A 26,723-nucleotide genomic window follows, 5' to 3' on the forward strand; every position below is an offset into this window, starting at 1 on the left:
GCTCAACACACTTTGGCCCTCTCTGCTTTCTGTGGACTCGAGCCTCACAAACTTTTTTTTTCACTCTCGGTTGATTCCTCAAAAGCAGCTTTTTTCCCTCTCGGCAGGTTCTGAAGCAAAAAAGTCAAAGGTCCAGCTTTTGCTGCCACAGCAAAGGTGCCAGCGGGGAAAAGTGATGCTGGTCCTCACTGCCTCCTGGAACCCCTTCAAATGCCCCAAACAATTTGGCCCTCTCTGCTTTCCTGCGGATTCGATCCTCAAAAGCAACTTTTGTCACTCTCTGCAACCTCCGCAGCAAAAAAGACAAACGTCCAGCTTTTGCTGCCACAGCAATGGTGACAGGGTTAGAAGTGATGCTGGTCCTCACTGCCTCCTGGAACCCCTTCAAATGACCCATACAATTTGGCCCTCTCTGCTTTCCTGCAGACTCGATCCTCAAAAGCACCTTTTTTCACTCTCGGCAGCCTCCGCAGCAAAAAAGACAAACGTCCAGTTTTTGCTGCCACAGCAATGGTGACAGGGTTAGAAGTGATGCTGGTCCTCACTGCCTCCTGGAACCCCTTCAAATGCCCCAGACAATTTGGCCCTCTCTGCTTTCCTGCGGACTCGATCCTCAGAAGCAACTCTTTTCACTCTCGGGGGTGTTTAGAGCAAACAAGACAACCGTCCAGCTTTTGCTGCCACAGCAAAGGTGCCAGCGGGGAAAAGTGATGCTGGTCTTCACTGCCTCCTGGAACCCCTTCAAATGACCCAGACAATTTGGCCCTCTCTGCTTTCCTGCAAACTCTATCCTCAAAAGCACCTTTTGTCACTCTCGGCAGGCTCCACATCAAAAAAGACAAACGTCCAGCTTTTGCTGCCACAGCAAAGGTGCCAGCGGGGAAAAGTGATGCTGGTCCTCACTGCCTCCTGGAACCCCTTCAAATGCCCCAGACAATTTGGCTCTCTCTGCTTTCCTGCGTACTCGATCCTCAAAAGCACCTTTTTTCAATCCCGGTGTTGTTCGGATCAAAAAAAACAAACGTCCAGCTTTTGCTGCCACAGCAAAGGTGCCAGCGGGGAAAAGTGATGCAGGTCATCACTGCCTCCTGGAACCCCTTCAAATGCCCCAGACAATTTGGCCCTCTCTGCTTTCCTGTGGACTCGATCCTCAAAAGCAACTCTTTTCACTCTCGGCAGCCTCCGCAGCAAAAAAGACAAACGTCCAGCTTTTGCTACCACAGCAAAGGTGCCAGCGGGGAAAAGTGATATTGGTCCTAACTGAGACCTGGAACCCCTTCAAATGCCCCAGACAATTTGGCCCTCTCTGCTTTCCTGCGGACTCGATCCTCAAAAGCACCTTTTGTCACTCTCGGCGGTGTTTAGAGCAAAAAAGACAAACGTCCAGCTTTTGCTGCCACAGCAATGGTGACAGGGTTAAAAGTGATGCTAGTCCTCACTGCCTCCTGGAACCCCTTCAAATGCCCCAGACAATTTGGCCCTCTCTGCTTTCCTGCGGACTCGATCCTCAAAAGCACCTTTTTTCACTCTCGGCAGCCTCCGCAGCAAAAAAGGCAAACGTCCGGCTTCTCCTCCCGCAGCGATGGTGACAGGGTGAAAAATGATGCTCGTCCTCACTGCCTCCTGCAACCCCTTCAAATGCCGAACACACACTTTGGCCCGCTGCTTTCCTCCGTACTCTAGCGTCAAAGGCACGTTTTTTAACTCGAGGCAGCTTCTGAGCAAACAAGGCAAACGTCCAACTCCTGATCCCATAGCAAATGTGCCAGCAAGGAAAATTGATGCTGGTCCTCACTGCCTCTTGGAAGCCCTTCAAATGCTCAACACACTTTGGCCCTCTCTGCTTTCTGTGGACTCGAGCCTCACAAACTTTTTTTTTCACTCTCGGTTGATTCCTCAAAAGCAGCTTTTTTCCCTCTCGGCAGGTTCTGAAGCAAAAAAGTCAAAGGTCCAGCTTTTGCTGCCACAGCAAAGGTGCCAGCGGGGAAAAGTGATGCTGGTCCTCACTGCCTCCTGGAACCCCTTCAAATGCCCCAAACAATTTGGCCCTCTCTGCTTTCCTGCGGATTCGATCCTCAAAAGCAACTTTTGTCACTCTCTGCAACCTCCGCAGCAAAAAAGACAAACGTCCAGCTTTTGCTGCCACAGCAATGGTGACAGGGTTAGAAGTGATGCTGGTCCTCACTGCCTCCTGGAACCCCTTCAAATGACCCATACAATTTGGCCCTCTCTGCTTTCCTGCAGACTCGATCCTCAAAAGCACCTTTTTTCACTCTCGGCAGCCTCCGCAGCAAAAAAGACAAACGTCCAGTTTTTGCTGCCACAGCAATGGTGACAGGGTTAGAAGTGATGCTGGTCCTCACTGCCTCCTGGAACCCCTTCAAATGCCCCAGACAATTTGGCCCTCTCTGCTTTCCTGCGGACTCGATCCTCAGAAGCAACTCTTTTCACTCTCGGGGGTGTTTAGAGCAAACAAGACAACCGTCCAGCTTTTGCTGCCACAGCAAAGGTGCCAGCGGGGAAAAGTGATGCTGGTCTTCACTGCCTCCTGGAACCCCTTCAAATGACCCAGACAATTTGGCCCTCTCTGCTTTCCTGCAAACTCTATCCTCAAAAGCACCTTTTGTCACTCTCGGCAGGCTCCACATCAAAAAAGACAAACGTCCAGCTTTTGCTGCCACAGCAAAGGTGCCAGCGGGGAAAAGTGATGCTGGTCCTCACTGCCTCCTGGAACCCCTTCAAATGCCCCAGACAATTTGGCTCTCTCTGCTTTCCTGCGTACTCGATCCTCAAAAGCACCTTTTTTCAATCCCGGTGTTGTTCGGATCAAAAAAAACAAACGTCCAGCTTTTGCTGCCACAGCAAAGGTGCCAGCGGGGAAAAGTGATGCAGGTCATCACTGCCTCCTGGAACCCCTTCAAATGCCCCAGACAATTTGGCCCTCTCTGCTTTCCTGTGGACTCGATCCTCAAAAGCAACTCTTTTCACTCTCGGCAGCCTCCGCAGCAAAAAAGACAAACGTCCAGCTTTTGCTACCACAGCAAAGGTGCCAGCGGGGAAAAGTGATATTGGTCCTAACTGAGACCTGGAACCCCTTCAAATGCCCCAGACAATTTGGCCCTCTCTGCTTTCCTGCGGATTCGATCCTCAAAAGCACCTTTTTTCACTTTCGGTGATGTTTGGAGCAAAAAAGACAAACGTCCAGCTTTTGCTACCACAGCAAAAGTTCCAGTGGGGAAAAGTGATGCTGGTCCTCACTGCCTCCTGGAACCCCTTCAAATGCCCCAGACAATTTGGCCCTCTCTGCTTTCCTGCGGACTCAATCCTCAAAAGCACCTTTTTTCACTCTCGGCAGCCTCCGCAGCAAAAAAGGCAAACCTCCAGCTTCTCCTCCCGCAGCAATGGTGACAGAGTGAAAAATGATGCTTGTCCTCACTGCCTCCTGCAACCCCTTCAAATGCCGAACACACACTTTGGCCCTCTGTTTTCCTCTGGACTCTAGCGTCAAAGGCACGTTTTTTAACTCGAGGTAGCTTCTGAGCAAAAAAGGCAAACGTCCAACTCCTGATCCCAGAGCAAATGTGCCAGCAAGGAAAATTGATGCTGGTCCTCACTGCCTCCTGGAAACCCTTCAAATGCTCCACACACTTTGCCCTCTCTGCTTTCCTGCAGACTCGAGCCTCAAAACCATTTTTTTCACTCTCCGTTGATTCCTCAAAAGCAGCTTTTTTCCCTCTCGGCAGGTTCTGGAGCAAAAAAGTCAAAGGTCCAGCTTTTGCTGCCACAGCAAAGGTGCCAGCGGGGAAAAGTGATGCTGGTCCTCACTGCCTCCTGGAACCCCTTCAAATGCCCCAGACAATTTGGCCCTCTCTGCTTTCCTGCGGACTCGATCCTCAAAAGCAACTCTTTTCACTCTCGGCAGCCTCCGCAGCAAAAAAGACAAACGTCCAGCTTTTGCTGCCACAGCAAATGTGCCAGCAAGGAAAATTGATGATGGTCCTCACTGCCTCCTGGAAGCCCTTCAAATACTCCACACACTTTGGCCCTCTCTGCCTTCCTGCGGACTCGAGCCTCAAAACCAACTTTTTTCACTCTCGGATGATTCCTCAAAATCAGCTTTTTTCCCTCTCAGCAGTTTCTGGAGCAAAAAAGGCAAATGTGCAGCTCCTGCTGCCACAGCAAAAGTGGCAGCGGGGAATAGTGATGCTGGTCCTCAATGCCTCCTGGAACCCCTTCAAATGACCAATACAATTTGGCCCTCTCTGCTTTCCTGCGGACTCGATCCTCAAAAGCACCTTTTGTCACTCTGGGCAGGCTCCGCAGCAAAAAAGACAAACGTCCAGCTTTTGCTGCCACAGCAAAGGTGCCAGCGGGGAAAAGTGATGCTGGTCCTCACTGTCTCCTGGAACCCCTTCAAATGCCACAGACAATTTGGCCCTCTTTGCTTTCCTGCGGGCTCGATCCTCAAAAGCACCTTTTTTCACTCTGGGCGCTGTTTGGAGCAAAAAAGACAAACGTCCAGCTTTTGCTGCCACAGCAAAGGTGCCAGCGGGGAAAAGTGATACTGGTCCTCACTGCCTCCTGGAACCCCTTCAAATGCCCCAGACAATTTGGCCCTCTCTGCTTTCCTGCGGACTCGATCCTCAAAAGCACCTTTTTTCACTCTGGATGGTGTTTGGAGCAAAAAAGACAAACGTCCAGCTTTTGCTGCCACAGCAAAGGTGCCAGCGGGGAAAAGTGATGCTGGTCCTCACTGACACCTGGAACCCCTTCAAATGCCCCAGACAATTTGGCCCTCTCTGCTTTCCTGCGGACTCGATCCTCAAAAGCAACTCTTTTCACTCTCGGCAGCCTCCGCAGCAAAAAAGAAAAACGTCCAGCTTTTGCTGCCACAGCAAATGTGCCAGCAAGGAAAATTGATGATGGTCCTCACTGCCTCCTGGAAGTACTTCAAATGCTCCACACACTTTGGCCCTCTCTGCCTTCCTGCGGACTCGAGCCTCAAAACCAACTTTTTTCACTCTCGGATGATTCCTTAAAAGCAGCTTTTTTCCCTCTCGGCAGGTTCTGGAGCAAAAAAGGCAAATGTGCAGCTCCTGCTGCCACAGCAAAAGTGGCAGCGGGGAATAGTGATGCTGGTCCTCAGTGCCTCCTTGAACCCCTTCAAATGCCCCAGACAATTTGGCCCTCTCTGCTTTCCTGCGGACTCGATCCTCAAAAGCACCTTTTTTCACTCTGGGTGGTGTTTGGAGCAAAAAAGACAAACGTCCAGCTTTTGCTGCCACAGCAAAGGTGCCAGCGGGGAAAAGTGATGCTGGTCCTCACTGCCTCCTGGAACCCCTTCAAATGCCCCAGACAATTTGGCCCTCTCTGCTTTCCTGCAAACTCGATCCTCAAAAGCACCTTTTTTCACTCTCGGTGGTTTTTCGAGCAAAAAATTGAAACGTCCAGCTCCTGCTCCCACAGCAACGGTGCCAGTGGGGAAAACTCATGCTGGTCCTCACTGCCTCCTTGAACCCCTTCAAATGCCCCACACGCTTGGGCCCTCTCCTCTTTCCTGTGGTCTCGAGCCTCAAAATCATATTTTTTCAGTCTCGGCGGCCTCCGCAGCAAAAAAGGCAAGTGTCCAGCTCATGCTGCCACAGCAGAAATTCCAGGGGAGAATACTCATGCTGGTCTTCACTTCCTCCTGGAACCCCTTCAAATGCCCCAGACAATTTGGCCCTCTCTGCTTTCCTGCGGAATTGAGCCTCAAAATCACTTTTTTTCAGTCTCAGCAGCCTCCAGAACAAAAAACGCAAACGTCCAGCTCCTCCTCCCACAGCAATGGTGACAGGGTGAAAAATGATGCTGGTCCTCACTGCCTCCTGCATCCCCTTCAAATGCCCAACACACTTTCGCCCTCTGCTTTCCTGCCGACTCTAGCGTCAAAGGCACGTCTTTTAACTCGAGGCAGCTTCTGAGCAAAAAAGGCAAACGTCCAACTCCTGATCCCACAGCAAATGTTCCAGCAAGGAAAATTGATGCTGGTCCTCACTGCCTCCTGGAAGCCCTTCAAATGCTCCACACACTTTGGCCCACTCTGCTTTACTGCGGACTTGTGCCTCAAAACCACCTTTTTTCAGTCTCAGATGATTCCTCAAAAGAAACTTTTTTCACGCTCGGCAGGTTCTGGAGCAAAAAAGGCAAATGTGCAGCTCCTGCTGCCACAGCAAAAGTGGCAGCGGGGAATAGTGATGCTGGTCCTCACTGCCTCCTGGAACCCCTCCAAATGACCCACACACTTTGGCCCTCTCTGCTTTCCTACGAAGTCTATCCTCAAAACCACCTTTATTAACTCTCCGCAGCCTCCAGAGCAGAAGAGATAAACGTCTAGGTCCTGCTCCCACAGTCAAGGTGCCAGCTGGAAAAAGTGATGCTCGTCTTAACTGCCTCCTGGAAACCCTTCGAATGCCCCACTGACTTTGGCCCTCTCTTCTTTCCTACAGACTCTAGCATCAAAACCATCTTTTTTCACTCTCGGCAGCCTCCGCTGCAAAAAAAGGCAAACGTCCAGCTCCTGCTGCCACAGCAAAGGTGCCAGCGGGGAAAAGTGATGCTGGTCCTCACTGCCTCCTGGAACCCCTTCGAATGCCCCAGAGACTGTGGCCCTCTCTTCTTTCCTATGGACTTTAGCCTCAAAACTACATTTTCACTCTGCATGGTCTCCGCAGCAAAAAAGGCAAACATCCAGCCACTTCTCCCACACCCAAGGTGCCAGGGGGCAAAAGTGATGCTGGTCCTCACTGCCTCTTTGCACCCCTTCAAATGACCCATACACTTTTGCCCTCTCTTCTTTCCTACGGATTCTTTCCTCAAAACCACATTTATTCAGTCTCAGTAGCCTTAGCAGAAAAAAATGCAAACGTTCTGTTACTACTCCCACAGCAAAAGGTGTCAGGGGGAAAAATGATGCTGGTTCTTACTGCCTCCTCGAACCCCTTCAAATAACCCACTGAGTTTGGCCCTCTTATCTTTGCAACAGAATCTGTCCTGAGAACCACTTTTCTTCACTCAGCGCAGCCTCTGGAGCAAAAAAGGCAAATGTCCTGGCACTGTTCCAACAGGAAAGGTGCCAGCGGGGAAATGTGATGCTGGTCCTCACTGCCTCCTGGAACCCGTTCAAATACTCCACTCACTTTGGCCCTCTTTTTTTTCTTACTCAGTCTATTGTCAAAACCACCTTTTTTCACTCTGCTCAGGCTCCACGGTCAAAAAGGTAACAATCCAGCCACTGCTCACACAAGAAAGGGGCCAGCACGCAAAGCTGTCCCTTGTCCTTGCTGGCCCCTGGAACCACTTTCATCGCCACACAGACCTTGGGGCTCAGGTCTTTCCTCTTGTCTTCAGCCTCAAAATCACCTTTTGCCATTTTCCCAGTTGCCGGGGCAATAATACCCAACATCCAGCCATTTCTCCCACACCAAAAGTGCCAGGAGTGAAAACTCTGCCTTGCCTTCACTTCCTGCTGGAACCACTTTCAGTGCTCCACAGACTTCGGCACTTTCTTCTTTCCTAACCTGTAAATCCTCAAAAGCACCTTTTTTTTTTTTTTTTTTCACACTGCAGCGCTGTGTTTAGAAAAGAGCAAACCGCTAGCCATTGCTGCCACACCATACATGCCATGAGGGAAAACTGCCTTGTCCTCACTGCCTCCTGGAACCACTTTTAGTGCCCCACAGACTTTGTCACTGTTAAGACAGTTTCTGGATCCTGCCTCATTTGAGAGGGAGAGGTGTGTTTTCCTGTTCTGAAGAGAGCCAACTACGTAAAATTGCATCTGAACAGTGTTCTGCTTGGCGAGCAGTGAGTTAGAGTAGTTTACAAGCAGTTTGCCTTTGGGAACCACATAAGAGAGCATTGTGGAAATTCAAAAGTGGGTTCAGGAAGAACCGTACATGATAGGTGCTTGAGAATTTTCTGGGCATTTTGTGCACAGAGAGAGAGAATTTTGACCAGGGTTTCTGAAGCCTGCCATTGGAACAGGGAGATGTGTGTCCCTGATTGGAACAGAGCTAACCATGTAAAAAAGTGTCTGACAAAAGTGGTTTTGAGGATGAAGTCCATGTGAAGGCCCTGAGCACCAAGGTTAGTGGGGCGATGAAAGTGCTTCCAAGGGACAGTAAGGACAAGGCACAGCCTTCTACGTTGGCCCCTTTGGTGTGGGAGCAATTGCTGGACATTAGGTATTTTTGACCTTGGCCCTGTTGAGAGTGAAAAAAGGTAGTTTTGAGGACGAAGTCTGCAGGACAGCCCTGAGCATCAAGGTTTATGGGGCGATGAATGCGCTGTCAAGGGGCAGTGAGGACAAAGCACATCTTTCCATGCTGGCTGCTTTGGTGTGGGAAGAATTGCTGGATATTCGGTATTTTGGCCATGACCCTTAGAAAAGTGAAAAAAAGTGGTTTTGAGGATGAAGTTTTCAGGAAGGCCCTGAGCGCCAAGGCTGAGAGAGTTTGGGCTGTTCTGCCTGGAGAAGTGAAGGCTTGGGGAGATCTTATTGTGGCCTTCCAGTACCTAAAGGGGGCCTACAGGAAAGCTAGGGAAGGACTTTTTACTAGGGCTTGTAGTGACAGGACGAGGGGGAATGTCTTTAACCTGGATGAGGGCAGCTTTAGATTAAACATTAGGAAGAAATTCTTCACTTTGAGGGTTGTAAGGTACTGAAATAGGTTGCCCAGAGAGGTTGTTGAGGCCCCATCCCTGTAGGTGTTTAAGGCCAGGCTGGATGTGGCCTTGGGCAACCTGGTCTAGTGGGAGATGTTCCTGACTGTGGCAGGGGGGTTGGAACTCAATGATCTTCAAAGTCCCTTCCAACCTAAACCATCCTGTGATTCTATGATTTTTGACTGCGGTCCTGGAGAGAGTGAAAAAAGGTAGTTTTGCAGACGAAGTCTGCAGGAAGGCCCTGAGCATCAAGGTTTGTGGGGCGTTGAAAATGCTGCCAAGGGACAGTGAGGACAAGGCACAGCTTTTCGTGCTTGTCATTTTCTTCTGGCAAGAATCCCTCGTCATTCGGTACTTTTGACCATGACCCTGGGGAGAGTGATAAAAGTTGGTTTTGAGGATGAAGTCCTCAGGAAGGCCCTGAGTGCCAAGGTTTGTGGGGCAAAATACATTTCTCCCCTTTCTGTACAGCAGGTTCAGAAATTTGAGCCATCAAAAATTGCAGCCACACAAAAGGTTTTAGCAGAGAATGATATTGCCTGTTCTCACTGCCCTCAGCAGTGCTTTCATAGCCCAACAAAACACATTTCTCCCATCTCTAGACAAAACTTGAAAGATTGCAACCATCCAGCAATTGCAGCCACACAAATGGTGCTTGCACAGAACAATGTTGCTTGTCCTCACTGTCCCGAGGTAGCGCTATCACAGCCTCACAAAACACGTTGCTCCCCTCTCTCTACAGCAAGTTCAGAACTTGTAGTCATCAAAGAATTGCAGCCACACAAAAGCTGCTAGCAGAGAATGGTGTTGCTTCTCCTCACTGTCCCTTGGAAACATGTTAAAGAACTTCACCAGACTGTGGGTACCTCTAGGTTTGCTTTATTAAGACCTCAGAGTTGGGCCATCCACCTCAGTGAGTGGCAAGTGGCTAACAAAATACATCATCTATATATATGATTCTACACAACGTTACATAATTGATATTTCTGTCTGGCAAGCTCTTAGTGTTTCTTTAAAGTCTCCCATTTCTTCATTCCTCAGGAGTTTAAAAAGTTCATTAATTTTCAGCTGAATCTTATCATTCTGTTCGAGTTCCTCATTGTAGCTCAACGGTGCAGATTCTGGTCACCACAGCCTCTTATCTTCTTTAAACAGTATCCATCAAATCCACCTATAGACTTTTTAGATAAACTCAAGATGTTCCATTAACTTATGCTTACTCTATGCCTCTTCTAGATATCTAAGCTTTATGAATTGCTCACTGTGGGATAATCACTCATTCCCCACCTATTATTATGTTCTACGTTTGCTATTCTGTTGATTAAGCTTGACTGGGTTTCAGGCCAGCCATGTTCAGGACTATATGAGGGATAAATAAGCAGTGCTTACATAATTCTCAGACTATTGCCTTTATGCACCTGCATTCTATTAATCAACCTTATACAATTACATCTATTCTTCAACCATTCTACGATTATTCTCAAAATATATATAAAAAAAGTAAAGGTCTGTCACTTAAATAATTTAAAAGCTTATTTCTTTTACAATTGCTTATTTCTTTTACAAAATGCTTTCATAGCCCTACAAAACACATTTCCCTCTCTCTAGACCCAGCTTCAAAACCTGCAACCGTCCACCAATTGCACCTACACAAAAGGTGCTAGCAGAGGATGGTGTTCTTGTGCTCACTGTGCTGCAGCAGCACTTTCATAGTCCACAAATCTCATTTCTCCTCTCTCCCTGGATTTGGGTTCAAAACCTTCAAACATGCAGGAAGTGCAGCCACAGAAAAGATAGTAGGGGAGAATGATGTTGCTTGTCTTCACTGTCCCTCGCAGCACTTCCGTAGCCCCACAAAACACATTTCTGTCCTCTCTGTAGAATTCACTTCAAAACCTGCACCCATCCAGTAATTGCAGCCTCACAAAATGTGCTAGCAGAGAATGATGTTGCTTGTCCTCACTGTCCCGAGGCAGTGCTTTCACAGCCCCACAAAACACATTGCTCCCCTCTCTCTACAGCGGGTTCAGAACTTGCAGTGATCAAAGAATAGCAGCCACACAAAAGGTGCTTGTAGAGGATGATATTGCTTGTGCTCATTGTCCCTCAGCAGTGCTTTCATAGCTCCACAAACTCATTTCTCCCCTCTCTCTAGAGCTGGGCTCAAAATTTTCAAATGTCTAGCAATTGCTCCCACAGGAAAGGACAGATCATCACTGAAGCTGTGCTAAGGCACAAAGGAGAACAGGGAGGTGATTTGATACAGCCATAATGGCTTCACCAAGGGCAAGTCCTGCCTGACCAACCTAGTGGCCTTCTGTGATGGTGTGACTCATCAGTGTGCAAGGGAAGATCTACCAGTGTCATCTATCTGGACTTCTCTAAGGTCTTTGACACGGTCTCCCACAACATCTTTCTCTACACATTGAGGTGATATGGATTTGATGGATGGACTGCTCAGTGGATGAGGAATTGTTTGGATGGTCACAGGCAGAGAGTAGTGATCGACAGCTTAATGTGCAAATCTGTGACAAGTGGTGTGCCTCAGGGGAGGGGACCTGTATTGCGATCAGCCCTCTTTAATATTTTCATCAATGACATAAATGGTGGGAAAAAGTGCACCCTCGGCAATTTTGTGAATGGCACCAACCTGAGTGGTGCAGTTGTTGCACTGGAAGGACAGGATGCCATCCAAAGGGACCTGGACAAGCTTGAGAAGTGGGCCCACGTGAACATCATGAGGTTCAACAAGGCCAAGTGCTAGGTCCTGCACCTGTATCAGGGCAACCCCTGGTATGAATACAGGCTGGGGGATGAAGGGACTGAGAGCAGCACTGAAGAGAAGTACTTGGGGGTACTGCTGGATGAAAAGCTGGACATGAGCTGGCAATGTGCCCTGCAGCCCAGAAGGCTAACCGTATCCTGGGCTTCATCAAAAGCAGTGTGGCCAGCAGGGCAAGGGCAATGATTCTGCCCCTCTGTTCCTCTCTTGTGAGACCCCACCTGGAGTACTGTGTCCAACTCTGGAGGCCTCAGCACTGGAATGATGTAAAAACTCTTGTTGGAGTGGGTTCAGAGTTGGAGTGGGTACACAGAAATGATCAGAGGGATGGCACTCCTCTGCTATGAGGACAGGCTAAGAGAGTTGGGATTTTTCAACCTGGAGAAGAGAATGCTCTGGGGAGACCATATTGCAATCTTTCAGTACTTAAAGAGGGCTTATAAGAAAGGCGGGGACAAACTTTTTAGCAGTGTCTGTTGCCTTAGGACAAGGGGTAATGGTTTTAAAATAAAAGAGGATAGATTTTGGCTAGATATAAGGAATAAATTGTTTTACAATGAGGGTGGTGAAATCCTGGAACAGGTTGCCCAGAGAGGTGGTAGGTGCCCCATCCCAGGAAACATTCAAGGTCAGGTTGGATGGGGCCCTGAGCAACTTGATGTAGTTGAAGATGTCCCTGCTCATTGCAGGGAAGGTTGGACTAGACGACCTTTAAAGGTCCCTCCCAACTCAAACTATTCTGTCATTCTCTGATTCCATACTAAGTTGCTTTCATTTTTGTACATGACATTCATGAGCATGGGGTAAACAGCTAAGTAACCTTCATTCCCAGCCAAAATCACATGCAGACTTAGTTGGAATAAATTATCTCAGCTCCATTAAAGTTACAACACGATAATAATTTACACCAGCTGACCCTCTTTAAGACTCCTTCAGGTTTTTATAAGGTTCTTTCTAAACTGTACTGAAATAGATCTCCCTCCAAAACTGTTTTACGCTGTGTGCCCAGCCTAGTAGTTAATAATATGTGGAATAACTTTGTGCTGAGTTAATCCTCTGTGTTCAGTGGCTGAAGGCATTTAGGCGAGGAGCACTGAGGCCGGGCTTTCTGTGTGGTGGCAGCTGTGACTTGGGGCACCTGGTCTGCACTAGCCCTGAGCTACTGCTGCCTACCTGGGCCATGGCGGGAGAACATTAAGGTGGGGGATTATATTTCATCTCAATGAAATCTGTCAAGCATGGTGTTATTTTTTATGGGTCTGTCTTCTGTACTTTTGTTCTTGGCATGAAGCAAGAGCCAGTTATAATCTGTTTCTGAAGAAACAGTTGTTTAGTGCTGGGGGCCTGAGGGTACCATCTGCCCTACTGTCTCTGCTTACAGCCTCCCCTCACCCTGCCAACAGCCCAGGGCCCTTAGTGGTGGGCTAGTCTGGCCTTGGCCTGTCCCTGTGCCCACAGACCTGTCCAGACACGGGGCTGTGTCTGAGCCTGGTTCCCCTCACAGGGCTTGATCCTCACCCCCACCTACAGGCCCATGTGCCTGGGTGGTTACCCAGTGTCCAGGGCTGGTGCTGCCTGCCTGCTGCCCTGCTCCCTGTAGTTGCAGTGGGAGAGGCCATAGATGCCAGGCCTTGGGAAGCCACTGGAGGCCTTGGCCCTGTGGTGCCCTAGCAGCACATAGGCATTGATGCACTCTTAGATCCTCCTCCTTGTAAATCTTAGGGCACTGCTAACCCTGAGGTACTCGCTAACCCCAGCGTGCTGTGTGAGGAAGCATACACATGCTTCAAAGTCCCCATGACTTGTGAATCACGTGATCCATTAGTGTAGCTTTTCTATTTAAATCAAGCCAGTATGTGCAAAAGAAAAACACCAGAAGATGGGGTATTGAAACATTTCTGTCTTTGGGTCATAAATACCTATTTATTAAAGCGCAGAGGTGTCCAGGGCACCTCTGGTATGGGTTGGGAATGTATGAATGTCAAAAAGGCACGTGTCTTGTATATTAAATATTTCATTCACATGGATAATAAATTGTAGTTAGCAGGATACTACACAAATCCAGAAGTAGGTATTTTATAGTCATTGACGTCAAAACCACACTTACAGTATATCTGCATAACTGTATTAGGGTCTTGTGGTTGATGGATGTGTCTTTAACTTGACAGAGAATGGGTCAAAAGGAGGGCCACCTGGGTGGGTTTTGTCCATGATGATGGTTGAGCAGCATCAGACTAGGACACACAAGGTAATTCCTGCAAATTTTCAAGATTTTGAAGGTTTGACTTTAATTAACAGCTCGAACAGAATATATTTGTACCACATCTGTGCATTTTTTGTAGTAAAATATATTGTGAAAGTGCTTATCCCCCTGTTCTATGTGGGGAAACATTTTTATGTGGGGTTTAGTGCCCTTGTTTTGGCTGGGGCTAATGATTTTTTCTATTAGCAAAGTTATTGTCTTGTATTAGGAAATAGGAAGCTACAAGAAAATTAGAGCATTTTCACAGCACACCCTTTATAACATATTAATATCTGCAAAGGGTTTATCTCTCAGGAAGAATACGTGTATACGTGTATCTGTTATGCAGATATATAAAAAAAAAAAAAGAGGTTGAAAAACAGGAGTAAGAAAATAAGAGGAGGATATGCAAACAGATAGGCAGAATTTTTGAAGAAACATCAGTGAAAGTAATTTCTAATCTGAATTTTGCAATATTTGTGAATACAGATGAAGCTGGGACATGACCTAGGTTGTAAAGTCAATTAACAGCCACGCTATATCCCAGCCATTGCTCACTAACCCTTTGTAGTATGGTACCAACCTAAAATGGTGGTGTAGCAGCACCACTTAATTTGATAATCCCAGTTCTTAAACCAAAAGCTTTCCTTAAAACACAATTGCTATTGCAGACACTGACATATTTTCTAAGTTGCAAGAATGAGACTTTTAGGGCTCATAAAAAGCATCTCAATCCTGAACTGAGGTTATGTGGAATAACATGCTGCAGAGCTATTCACTGGAAAACAAGACCTCCTGTCAAAATGCCCTGAATGCTACTTATGGTAGGCCTGAAATGGTTGATGGATTTACAATTGTTGCTTAAATTCACTGTGTGGAAAAACAATGTCCATAAAACTACCAAACAGCTACGATGTTTTCGAAAACTGCAATTGAATTTTTGTATACCACCTTTCATTCTAACCAATTTACTTATTGTAAAATTGATGTAGAGGGCACTTACTGCACATTAATTATTGCTATATGTACAACTCTATGTCATACGCTGCTTTGAAGAATTAAACCTATATTTGTAGAGATGTGGGCAAAAGCTCTACTGAAACCTCTTCATATATAGTCATTTGTATTTCAGTATTAATTGACTTCAGTAAATGCTTGTATTCTTTCCAGACCTACTTCTTCCAAACGCAAAATTGACTTGAATTCATCTTCATGAAGGTTAATAGAATGAATATTCAAACTTCCATGTATGAGAATTTGTAGGAAGTGGACTTCTTTTTCATATAAGTGAGTATTTTCCCTCAAAATTGTTTTATTCCAAATAACATAATTGATATTGTGTGATCAATTGCAAGTCACCAATATAGCACAAGAAACAGTGATAAATAATTGCAGTGAACTCTTTTTAGGTTCAAAAAAAAAATACACTAGGTATATATGGATAAATATATTTGCATATATGCAGCTAGTAGCCAAAAGAGGGGCTGCTTGATAAATAATTCACAATAGAGTTTTATTTCTTTGTTAACTAGGTTGACTAGACATATTAAATCCAGACAAATAGAGAGGACTGAACATACTGATTTCGAGTATATCTGAGAAATGCAGTGGTTTAAGGTAGAATGGATCAGAAGAGTGGCTTTCCTATGAAATGAAAGATTTTTTTAATGTTTTTTTTCTGAAGTATACAAACCTAACTAGGAAATGTCCTGAAAAAATCTCTTTTAAATGGCATTGAAACAGGGAGGAATTTAGTGCTTCTCAGTGAACATACTGGTTGAGACAGAGACAGGGAAATGTAACTTTCAAAATTAATACCAATATCTTGAATAGCAGTAAGGATATTACTAAAGGTGTACTAGGAGGTAGTGCTCAACAGAAAGCACAAAGGGGAAGACAACTCCAAATTTCAAGTGCTGTTTCTGTTGCTCTGATCTGTTTCTAGAAGCAGACTGCAATTAATTTGCCCAGACTAGCAGAAGAGCGAGAGGTAGCAGAAAAACTTTCCCCTCAGCTGTCCATTGCAGCTGGATTATTCAGGCTGTGGCATGTTTCATGCTGAGGAGGAAGCATGGAGCAGTTCATATCTTGTTCTCCTGCCATCCATGGGCATTCTTTCCAAACTTGTACACCAGCCTTCTCTCCACTTGTTCCAATATGCCAGTTTTATAATAGTAACTGCAGGGGGTGGGGAGGTGAGGGGCAATAAAAGAAAACAGTGAAGAAAGTAGTAGTAGAAGTCACTTTAGAGGAGTTCTTTACATGGACTTCATGGCAGGACAACAGCACATCATTGGGTTTTTTACAATCAGAGAGCTCTTGTCTTTCTGTTAAATTACTCTCGTGACTTTAAAGAGCTTTAAACTTTCTCATGTGCCTTGGAGTATGTCTTCCGCTCTTTGAAAGATACAAGAATTACAAAGAAATGTGTTCTTCTGTTGTACTTTTTCCCTAAGCTTACCACAGTTCAGAAGAAACCACCAGTATTATGGCTAAAACAAAAGAAGTGATTTTGTGGGGCTCATTTGGCAAACAGTCTAAAATTCTCAACTGAAATAAAGTGTTATAGCTTTGTTGTCATCAGTAGAGTTACAACTTTGCTTCTAGACAATATCATAGGGCTAAATGTAAAGTGGTACAAAGCAGACAGGGCTTTATCCCATAACATACAGAAAAAAATTAAGAAAATAACCTTATGTCCAGCTACCTGCCAGCTCCTCCCTGGCTGAGTTTTCAGGATACTTATGAAAAATAGATGTTGAGGTAGAAGTCAACTGAAATGAGGGGCCCTGTTGCCTGTTAACTCGCCGGAGAGCTCTGCTCAATTTTTCATAAGTCATTCTGTCATTTTTCTTCCTTTGTCCCCACATCTTTGCCAGAGCTTCTGATTTAACAACCTGAAAAATGCCTTGTCCCCTGTCTTCCCATTCCAGGATGCGGCCATTTTCTTCAGGAACAAGGAGCAGATCTCTTACAAATTCCCACAAATGAGAATTCTGCAGGTCTTGAAAAGGAAGAAGACAACGATTTAGCAGATAGCTTCTTACTCATGTCAAAGTACTAAAACAAAGTTATACTGACATTTGCATTGCCTCTCTGTAGCTGGCTTCAAATTACTTGCTCCAGAAAAAAACTAACTCACGGTCATGTAAATACCTATGATGCTTTTTTACTCCAGAAATTTGTGAATTTTACTTTCTTGCAAAGTCAATGTAATTTCATATCTTCTCTTCCACTGATCCTCAGTGACTTCAATACAGTATTTAACATGTTGTTTTAAAAGCAATTTTTCAATATCATTTAAAGTGTTTTAAGTGAAAGATTGCTACAAACATTAGGTTGCTGGAAAATGAGACAAAAGTATGAGGATTTCCCAGCATTGCTAGACAAATCTTTGTTATTTCAATTCAGTTCCAAAGTCTTTTTGAGCACCAGATGTGCTATAAATAATGGGACTCTAGTAAAAACGCTGGTAGAGCTGTTTTATGCAGCTATTGCCTTAACTTCAGAGTAGTTACTAGCTAATCAAGGTGCTGCAGGTTAAATCAATGTTCAATCCCAACACTGACTGCAAGCATTTAAAAATCATGAGTCAGACCCCCCCCAAAGTCCTGAGAGCAAGATAAGAATAATTACAATTATAAAAATATCTGAGGTTTCTCAATTGTTTTTCTGGATTTAGAGCCTTAGAGGCTTTAGGTTATTTTCAGCTTATGTTTTTCCAGTAACTCTCCCACTAAGATAGCTACAAGCATTTTAAAAGGGTAAATAGAAAGGGAAATGCTTGAAGAAAAATGCAAAATACCTCAAGTCTGATGATAAAATCATGAGATCTGGCAGTACTTTAAAGAACAACCTCAATGAAATTTTATTTGTTTTTTGGTGTCATTAAAGTTTCTTTTGATAACCACATGGAGTTGGAGAATTAGAGTAACATAGTCTGTATAATCTTAACTCCAGCTTTGAGTTCCTGTTATGTACTTACTCATTCTACCATGACTGTGACATTCTTGGCCATTGATGCTACCTGCCCTCATGCATCCCTTATCATAGGCTGGGATTGAACTGCAGAATAACGTGAGAAGTGACAAAGGAACTCCTGAGTCTGGTGGCAACTTGGTCAAAAGGTCACCTATTCAATTGCCATGCAACTTTAAGTCAAAGTGGGACTGGAAGCTACTAACTTTATCTCTTTAATAAAGCTCTAACACAAAGGTAACCCCAAGTAAATAATCAACATGCAACTTCATGGATTGCAGCACAAAAACCCCAATATTTTTTGTCAATGCTCTGTTCAGAATGGATTCTGTAGAGATGTGGAATTTGACACAAAGTGTGCATGGATGAAATGTACCATTCCATGATGTGCAGCCTGAAGATTTCTCAGCTTAGGGCTGTGCAGTGCCTCTAAAGTCAAAACTTCCTCAGCAGCCAACATGCTTGCACTTCAACACTGCCTGTCTCAATATTGTAGCGATGCAGAGAGCTATTAGAAGAGGATGATGAATGACTGCAAATGGAAGAATTATCACAGTCTGCTAACACTCGTCTGCAATCAGCGAATCATAGAATAGTTTGGATTGAAAGGCACCTTTAAAGGTCAGCTAGTGTAATTTCCCCTGCAATGAGCAGGGACATCTTCAACTAGATCAGGTTACTCAGATCCCCATCCAACCTAACCTTGAATGTTTCCTGTGATGGAGCATCTACCACCCTTCTGGGAAAACTGTTCCAGGGTTTCACAACCCTAGTGGCTATAAAATATTTTATCTGCTTGGTACACACCTAGTGAGAAGGTTGATCAGTGATTGGAAAAGTGAAGATGCACAAGTCCATTTCACTGGAGAGGTAGTAGTGGTGGGCTAAAAATAACAAAATAGGGGACTGTTTGTGAAGATGGGCTGCAGTTTTATATTCTTGTTTCCCATTGTGTTTATGTTTCTAAGAGCTAACCTCTAAGAGTTTATTTTGCTGCATGTGAAATCATATATTCACAAAAAGATGGAAGCAAGATGTCTATGTACATGCAGGGCTATCTGAAGGGCTTATGGTTCCCTTAGGAAATATAGAGAAAGGGTATCTGCAGCACAGATTTCACTTCAATTTTACTTAGACAAAGCTGTCAATAACTTAGTTTTTGAACTTAAATTCATTTAAGCAGTAATAAATCTTCCAGAACAAGGTTGAAAATAATAAATTAAAATTATTTCCATTCAAGAGCATAATTAAGCTTACTACTACTGAAGTGGATTACCAGTGCATCCTGCACTGATAATAACCCCATCAAACAATGCTTCTTGCTTACTTTTTAAACAGCAGAGCAATCTTCACTACTTTGAGTCACAGGAATGAAAATGTCATGTCTTTCTATATTCAGCCAGGATGTAAAACTCCCTTGGATTATGCACATTGACTAGTTTCAGTAGAAAGGCTGAGAAGAGAGCAGTGCTGGAGTCTGGAGATTTGAATGGCTCACAGAGATTAGCTTTGTCTGTGTGTTATTGTGAGGCATTGAGCTTGTCTTCTGCTTGCCATATTTCTGTGTACTCCTCAATGCAGTACCTAAGTTGCCTTTGTATTTTGCCTTTCTTCAGTGCTCAAGGCTGTGGATGCACATTTTCTGTTAGTCTGAAATTCACACAAAAAATGAAATGCTTTTTGTTTTGAGTTTGATTTCTGGAACACTAACCATCCATCCTGATATTCTGTAAAATGAAGTATAAGTATTTGCCAAAAATGCCTGTGGCATCTAGGAACTCTTCCTAGGTCATGTTGCACAAGTGTAAGCCATAGATATTAAAGTGGGAAAAGGAAATGCAGTTGGCATCTAGTTTGTACTGATCACAGCAAAACTGCAACCATTCTCAGACATTGTGCTTACTCCAGTATTCTGGGTGGATGGATGTCCAGAAAGAATAATGTGCAACATATTTGACAAGAAAGAGGAACACTGCAATGCAAAACTCATGGTGCACTTCATTTTAATTGGCATATTTCAAGCAAAACTAACCCTTCTTCCTTATGCTGTTATGACTGTAGTCTTCTTTCCTTATTCCTTTAGAACATATCAAGCCCTGCCGTTTGCATTTTTCTGTCTCCTATTGTCACAGCCTTTTGTATTTCAAATATTCATATTCATTATGTCACACATTTCAACAGAAAATGCTTACATGTAAAAAAAAAGAAAATGTGCCTCTTAAAATAACAATTGAAAAATATTTTAAAATATTGGAGTACAGAATTTGTAAGAACGTACCACTCTGCAATGGAAAGCAGTGATGCGTTGCTAGACTGAAATAATCTCTGGTTTTACATGTGAAAGTACTCCTGTTCAAAGACATCTAGCTACACTCTGTGCCAGATGAGGAAATACTGTTAATGTATTGTTATTTTTCTTATAATTCCAGGATGTTCTTTCACTCCTGTCGTCTAAAATTATGTTTATATCATCATAGGGAGTATTTTTTTGTTAGATTAGAAACTGAAAAATGTAGTACTCAACACACTTGTCACTGGAGAAATATTTCTGACATATAAAAGAAAGAGTGAAGAAGTTTTTAAGTAAACCTGCCAGGCAATTAATAGAATCATGGAATTCTTTATGTTGGAAAGGACCTTGAAGTTCATCAAGTTCCAACCCCCTGCTATAGACAGGGACACCTCCCACGAGATCAGGTTGCCCAAGGTTGCCACGTCCAGCCTGGTCTTGAACACCTCTGGGCAACCTGTTCCAGTGCCTTACCACCCTCAAAGTGAAAAACTTCTTCCTAATGTTTAATCTGAACCTGCCCTCTTCCAGTTTAAAGCCATTCCCCCTTGTCCTATCACTACATGCCATAGTAAAAAGTCCTCCCCCAGCTCTCCTCTAGGCCCCCTTTAGGTGCTGGAAGGGCACTATAATGTCTCCCCGGAGCCTTCTCTTCTCCAGGCTGAATAGCCCCAACTCGCTCAGCCTCTCCTCATAGAAGAGGTGCTCCAGCCCTCGGATCATCCTCGTGGCTCTCCTATGGACACACTCCAGCAGGTCCATGTCCTTCTTATGTTGGGGACTGCAGAGCTGGATGCAGTACTCCAGGTGGGGTCTCACAAGAGGGGAGTAGAGGGGCAGAATCACCTCCTTTGACCTGCTGGCCACACTTCTTTTGATGCAGCCCAGGATACAGTTGGCCTTCTGGGCTGCGATTGCACACTGCTGGCTTATGTTGAGCTTCTTGTCAATCAGCACCCCCGGGTCCTTCTTCACAGGGCTGCTCTCCAGCCACCCTCTGCCCAGCCTGTATTTGTGCTTGGGATTGCCCCAACCCAGATGTAGGACCTTGCACTTGGCCTTGTTGAACTGCATGAGGTTGGCTTGGGCCCACCTCTCCAGCCTGGCCAGGTCCCAATGGATGGCATCTCTCCCCTCCAGCGTGTCTACCTCGCCAAACACCTTGGTATCATCGGCAAACTTGCTGAGGGTGCACTCGACCCCACTGTCCATGTCACCAACAAAGAAGTTGAACACTACAGGTCTCAGTACCGACCCCTGAGGAGCACCACTCGTCAGTGCTCTCCACTTGGACATCGAGCCATTGACTGCAGCTCTTTGATTGCGACTGTCCAGCCAGTTCTTTATCCACCGAGTGGTCCATTTGTCGAATCCATGTCTCTTCAATTTAGAGACCAGGATATCATGTGGGACAGTGTCAAATGCTTTGCACAAGTCCAGGTAGATGACATCTGTTGATCTTCCCTTGTCCACTGCTGCTGTAACCAATTCATAGAAGGCCACCAAATTTGTCAGGCATGACTTGCCCTTGGTGAAGGCGTGCTGGCTGCTACCAATCACCTCCTCGTTTTCTATGTGCCTCAGCAGAGTTTCCAGGAAGATCTGCTCCATGGTCATGCCAGGCACAGAGGTGAGACTGACTGGCCTGTAGTTCCCTGGGTCTTCCATATTTCCCTTTTTGAAAATTGGAGTTACGTTTCCCCTTTTCCAGTCGGGAGGAACCTCGCCAGACCGCCATGACTTCTCAAATACGATGGCTAGTGGCTTAGCGACTTCATCTGCCAGTGCCCTTACCAATTATTTTTTTTTTAATAGGCTTCACTCCCCAGCAATGCAGTTATTAGGAAAATGTGTAGAAACATGTATATATTTGCAATATTTTTTTTTCCAAAAAATGTTATCTAGGCCTCGTATAATAAACCCACATGCTGCAGCTAACAAGCATAATCTGTGACTCAAACACTTTTCCTCTAGAATCAAAACACAGACTTCTATTATTGAAGCTGGTTGGGCACTGCTTTTTGTTTCTGTGACTAGAGTGCTACACGCATGTCAAGGTCTAATCTTGCGGTCTTCTTCGGTTGAATGTCTGTGCGGATGCAGCTACCTTTTTTAGGTGACTGGAAGAATGATGGGCAAAGGCAAGAATATGTCCTTTCTGTATGCACCCAGATAACACTTAAGGAAAAGAGAATTCAAGTCTGCATCTTGGAATCATTATTTTAGTTCATCCACTACTCAGTTTACTTCTATTATTTTAAACTTTTTAAGGATAACTAGTAATTTCTCTCAGGTGAGAACTTAAGCAGTTACAGGAATACTAGCCTTGCGGTTATTGCTTTAGGCACTTTAAGGATTTTAAATCGATTTTGAATATATTATCTATATTTATTATATCACTGGAGTGACACACTTACAGAAGAGCAAATAGTAATAGAAAGGCAATAAAACATGTGAAAGAGAGTAGTCTAAAGAAATCAGAAAAGATTTAGTTTGTTTTCACATATCATGGTATCTTGATGTATATACTTGATGTATATACATATGTATATACTTGATGTATATCTTGATGAAATACTTGATGTATTTCACAGTTTCTTAGTCTGGTCATTTGTTATTTATTATTTCATTTTCAAATGAATCCTGAACATTTAATTTTAGGCATTGCTTATATGAAATTTTAATTCAAAACAGGTTATCATAAGACTGCAAGACAAGTGAATTGTATCTGTCTTTGTGTAGGTAGCCAGTTCAGAGTGCAAAATGATGCAAATAGGCTGGATGAATTTCCAAAGTAAAATTAATTCAAAGGGATTGGAATTGTGACAGCATAACTGAAATATAGATCTTGCACCCTACATGGCTTCTGTGAAGTAATTAATACTTCTAATTGAAAGTCCTAAAAGTTTATAGAGTAATTTGTGGTTGCTTTCAGGAATCATTCCCACAGTATACAGAATTAGTGTAACACTGCATGCTGTGTTTTAAACTCTGAGATGTTGTTGTGGCATCCTAGGAAAGCCAAGAGGTAGGCAGAAGCTCTGGGTCTGACTTTTGGGACCCATACCTGGCAATGTCAGAGTCTGAAGGCTTCCTTGGAGAAGAATGGGAGTCCTGGAAGCATCAGGCTCACAAGGCTTCTGCCAGGGGAAAAAAAAAAAAAGCTTTAAAATTAGGCTTTAGCTCTACAGGAATTCCAACTTCAGAGGCTGCTCAAGAAATGCAGAAGGATGAATAGATCCCTTTCAGGACCAAGAAAACTTTTTTTTTAATCCTCTGCCAACAGCCTCCTGGTCCCCCTTAGGAAAACTGGAATATCACCATGGCCTCAAATAGACCAAAAGAAGGGCCTCCCTCTGGGGCTGGGTGTGAATCCAGCCCTGTGTTTCATAGGCCGCTCCATGAACAGCTGCAGTAAGCCAGCCCAGATCCCTTCACGGTATCTGTGTGCAGTATGCAGCCACATGACAAGGCTTTATTTTTCTATCTACTAGAGTGTTGGATTGCTTATTTTTTTCTGTCTTAAAGCAACATGAAAGAAAAGCAGAACTATTAATTTTGTCATTCCACAGGTACAGTGAATAACCTTGAAATATTTTGGACACTGGTCTTGAAACTTTGACTTGATTGTGATTAAAACCATATTTGCTGGCAATATTTATATTGCCATATAAATGGCACAGCAGTCATATGGTGTAGTTTCCTTGTTTTCTTTGGCTTTGGAAAGGCTCAGATTTTTATTTTCTTTTAAATATTCTAGGGCCCCCTGAAGCACTGTTGCGTATGATGAGAATTTAAATGGTGCTGATACCAAGGCCTTTGCATGGGCTCTCACCTTTTATTTCTTATACCAGAGTTATGCATTCAGGGAGCTTTCCCATCTTCTAAATGATGGACATGACCAAGGTATTATGCCACTGTGGAAGAAAATATGAGACAAAGACAAAGGTTCTATGAAAGACTTTGGAGCTAGAATTTATGTGCATTTTCTGTATTATTTCCCCCTTTTCACCCAGTGCCATAAAACAAAGAGAAGAAATGAAAATGACACAATATTTTTAGTGTCACATATTTGAATACCCTCCACTTTGTGTTAAAAAAAGTTGTGCCCCAAATATAAATTGTGATATATTCTGATTGACAGAAAATAAAAACAGCACAGGAGCTGAGCTCAGTGATAGCCTGTAAATCTTCATCTGTTTCTTTCTATGCAGTCTTGCCATCCCTTTTTCATCTGTTTAACCTTGAGCTTCTACTTTGCTTCTAGCAAGTACAAAACAGGTTTTCAAAAGACATAGGGATCACAATCCTTAAGCCTATTACTGTCAACAGAAGAAAGGGTAGGTTGAATGATATTATGCTGACCTAAATTATTCTCTGGCTTCAGAGCAAATTTCCAAGCCTCCATGTGCAACGTTGGTGGCACTGCAATAGCGGTTTTATTTGTGAAAGCTAGACATGTTAAATGTAGTCTTTGGCTGCTGTGGAAGAAATTATAAGAGAACTCACAGGTTGGTTTAAATTTGATTCAGGAGAGAAATTATTGCAACCAGGAAGGACTCCTGGAAAGCCTAAAAGCATAAAAAATTGAGCAATAGAAAACACGTGGAAACATAGCTCCTACCCTGGTCAGAAAAGGTTATTTCCTCAGCTCAGCTTTACTTAGCAAGAGGCAGTCTGAGATGACTGCTGCACAAAGCGGTGTGCCTTAAGAGCTGAGGGAGCTTTGCACTTAGCTACAAGTGGATTTCAATTTAACAGTATAGATGCTGCACCACTGTTTGGCTACACCACTGTTCACCTGGATGAATTTATTGCTGCACAGCTGTAGAGTCACAGACCTTGTACTGTTAACAGACTGCAATAAAGCTAGAAATTGACAAAATGCCTCAGGTGTGCTGTTTTGCCTTTCACGATTGCTGTTCTGCTGATATCAGGAGTTCCCTTGGGATTATTTCAATTTCAGCATTGTGTTTAGGTGGGGGTATTTTGTTCAAAAAAGTGGAAGATTAAAAAACAGGCAAATCTATAATAAAAATCCTGGCAAAATAAGAATTACTCTGACTCATCCAAAATTAACTTTAAATTGAATCACATGAAAACTAATATTAAAACAGTATGATTTTTTAAAAAATATCATTTAAATTCCTGCAGGGCTTCAAATACAGCCATGTAGTGTTTTACTTTGTATGTCAAACTTAGCAAGGTAGAAACAAAACACTACATCTTTAGTGGTCATGGATTAGCACCATCAGAAACCACGTGGAAAGTTCTCTTCTTTATTGCTCAAACTGTACCTTGGCAGGAAAGGTCTTTTCTATAAGATCAGCAGTGTTCTCATGCAAAAGGATAAAAATAGCTTTGGAAGAGAAAAATGTTGCATAAAACCATACTTTTTTTTCCAGTTTTCACCAGAAGTTTGGCCTAGTAACAAGAGTGGGTTGTGCTACCTTCCTTTTCAGAGCCTGTTGGAAGATTCAGCCCTGAGTGCAGAGAAGTTTATCAGGACTATTTAGGAATTTAAACTAACTGTTTAGAAGGGAGAAGGTTTCTAGCAAGTAATGCTTACTTAAGCTTCTTAACAGGGACCTGGCCTAGAACCAGGACATTTGGAATTACTTCATTCAGAGTTGCGATCCTCGCATGAGATGCATGGCCTGGTAAAGCACAGGGTTTTGCACGTACACAGTTAGAGGATTGCATGCTTAAAATTCTGCAGTGGGGAACTCCTGCGTTAATACGGATGCATTTCCACAACCATACAGTTCTCTGGTGGCTTTCAGAATCCTAGTTTTTGCCAGCATAGCGCGTATTTATCTGGTCACTGATATTCATTACAAAGTTGCAGAGCATTTGAGGAACTGTGAATCTCCCAAATTAAATTACTCTGCTGTTACATAGATGAAGTTCTGTACTGTGGGAATGTTTTCAGTGACAAATGCTGTCAAGTAGAGTAAACAAAAGGAGTCAAGAATCTGAGGCCATAGTTGTCCTGCCCCTCTTAATGAAACATGTTGTCCTTTGGAAGTTTCTGATTGTACTAGGTGCATCACCTTTTCACATGAGGGGAAAGCATCAGTTCAACACAATGCATTACAGAACAAAAGCTGCTCCTTGTTACTACTCTTCATGTGCACCTTCATTTTGCATGGCTGGTGATATGCTTGAAAAGGTCAGTAAGAACAGAAAATAGGAGGCATATAATAGAAGGCTTAGCAGCCGGTTCAGAAGCCACAGCCTTTTTGCTGCATGATTAGCCTTAAAGGAATTAAATTCAGATTGCCCTTGACTTTTTGTCATTGTATGGTGTGTTTTTTTTCTATTGAAGTCTATTTACATACCTTTCTGATGATCACAGGTGGTATAGTCATCTTCATTTGTCCCAAATAACTCCATCCAAGACATCAGGGGATCACAAACCATTGTGTTTGACAGAAACGGGCTCTGAGTTACTGACTGCAGCATCACCTTAAGATATTAATATATTCGTTTAAGATGAAAAGATAATATTAAGGACTAGAGTTAAAAGGCTACAGGCATTATTCCCTTGTTGTGTATGTACAGATCTCCAGTTTTCAAAAGGGGCAAGAAGGAAGACCCAGGAAACCACAAGCTATTCAGCCTCACCTCCATCCCTAGAAAGATGATGGGACAGCTTGTTCTGAGCATCAGCTCAAAGCATCTGGAAAGAAAGAAGGTTATCAGTAGTAGTCAACATGGATTCA

The 26,723-nt window shown here is 43.9% G+C and overlaps 1 protein-coding gene across 1 annotated transcript; it reads right to left on the bottom strand.

Annotated features, from left to right (window-relative positions):
• Positions 1–15,811: 15,811 nt before the first annotated feature.
• Positions 15,812–26,463, bottom strand: ELF5 (E74 like ETS transcription factor 5; the record flags this gene model as incomplete). The annotated part of the gene is given in 7 exon segments (XM_082485065.1): positions 15,812–15,908; positions 16,539–16,734; positions 17,716–17,795; positions 19,416–19,492; positions 19,496–19,594; positions 19,598–19,680; positions 26,340–26,463. Coding segments are annotated over 7 exon segments (756 nt in total).
• Positions 26,464–26,723: the final 260 nt, after the last annotated feature.

The sequence above is a fragment of the Vanellus vanellus genome, assembly GCF_965231255.1.
Source record: "Vanellus vanellus genome assembly, chromosome: 6".
NCBI lineage: Eukaryota > Metazoa > Chordata > Aves > Charadriiformes > Charadriidae > Vanellus > Vanellus vanellus.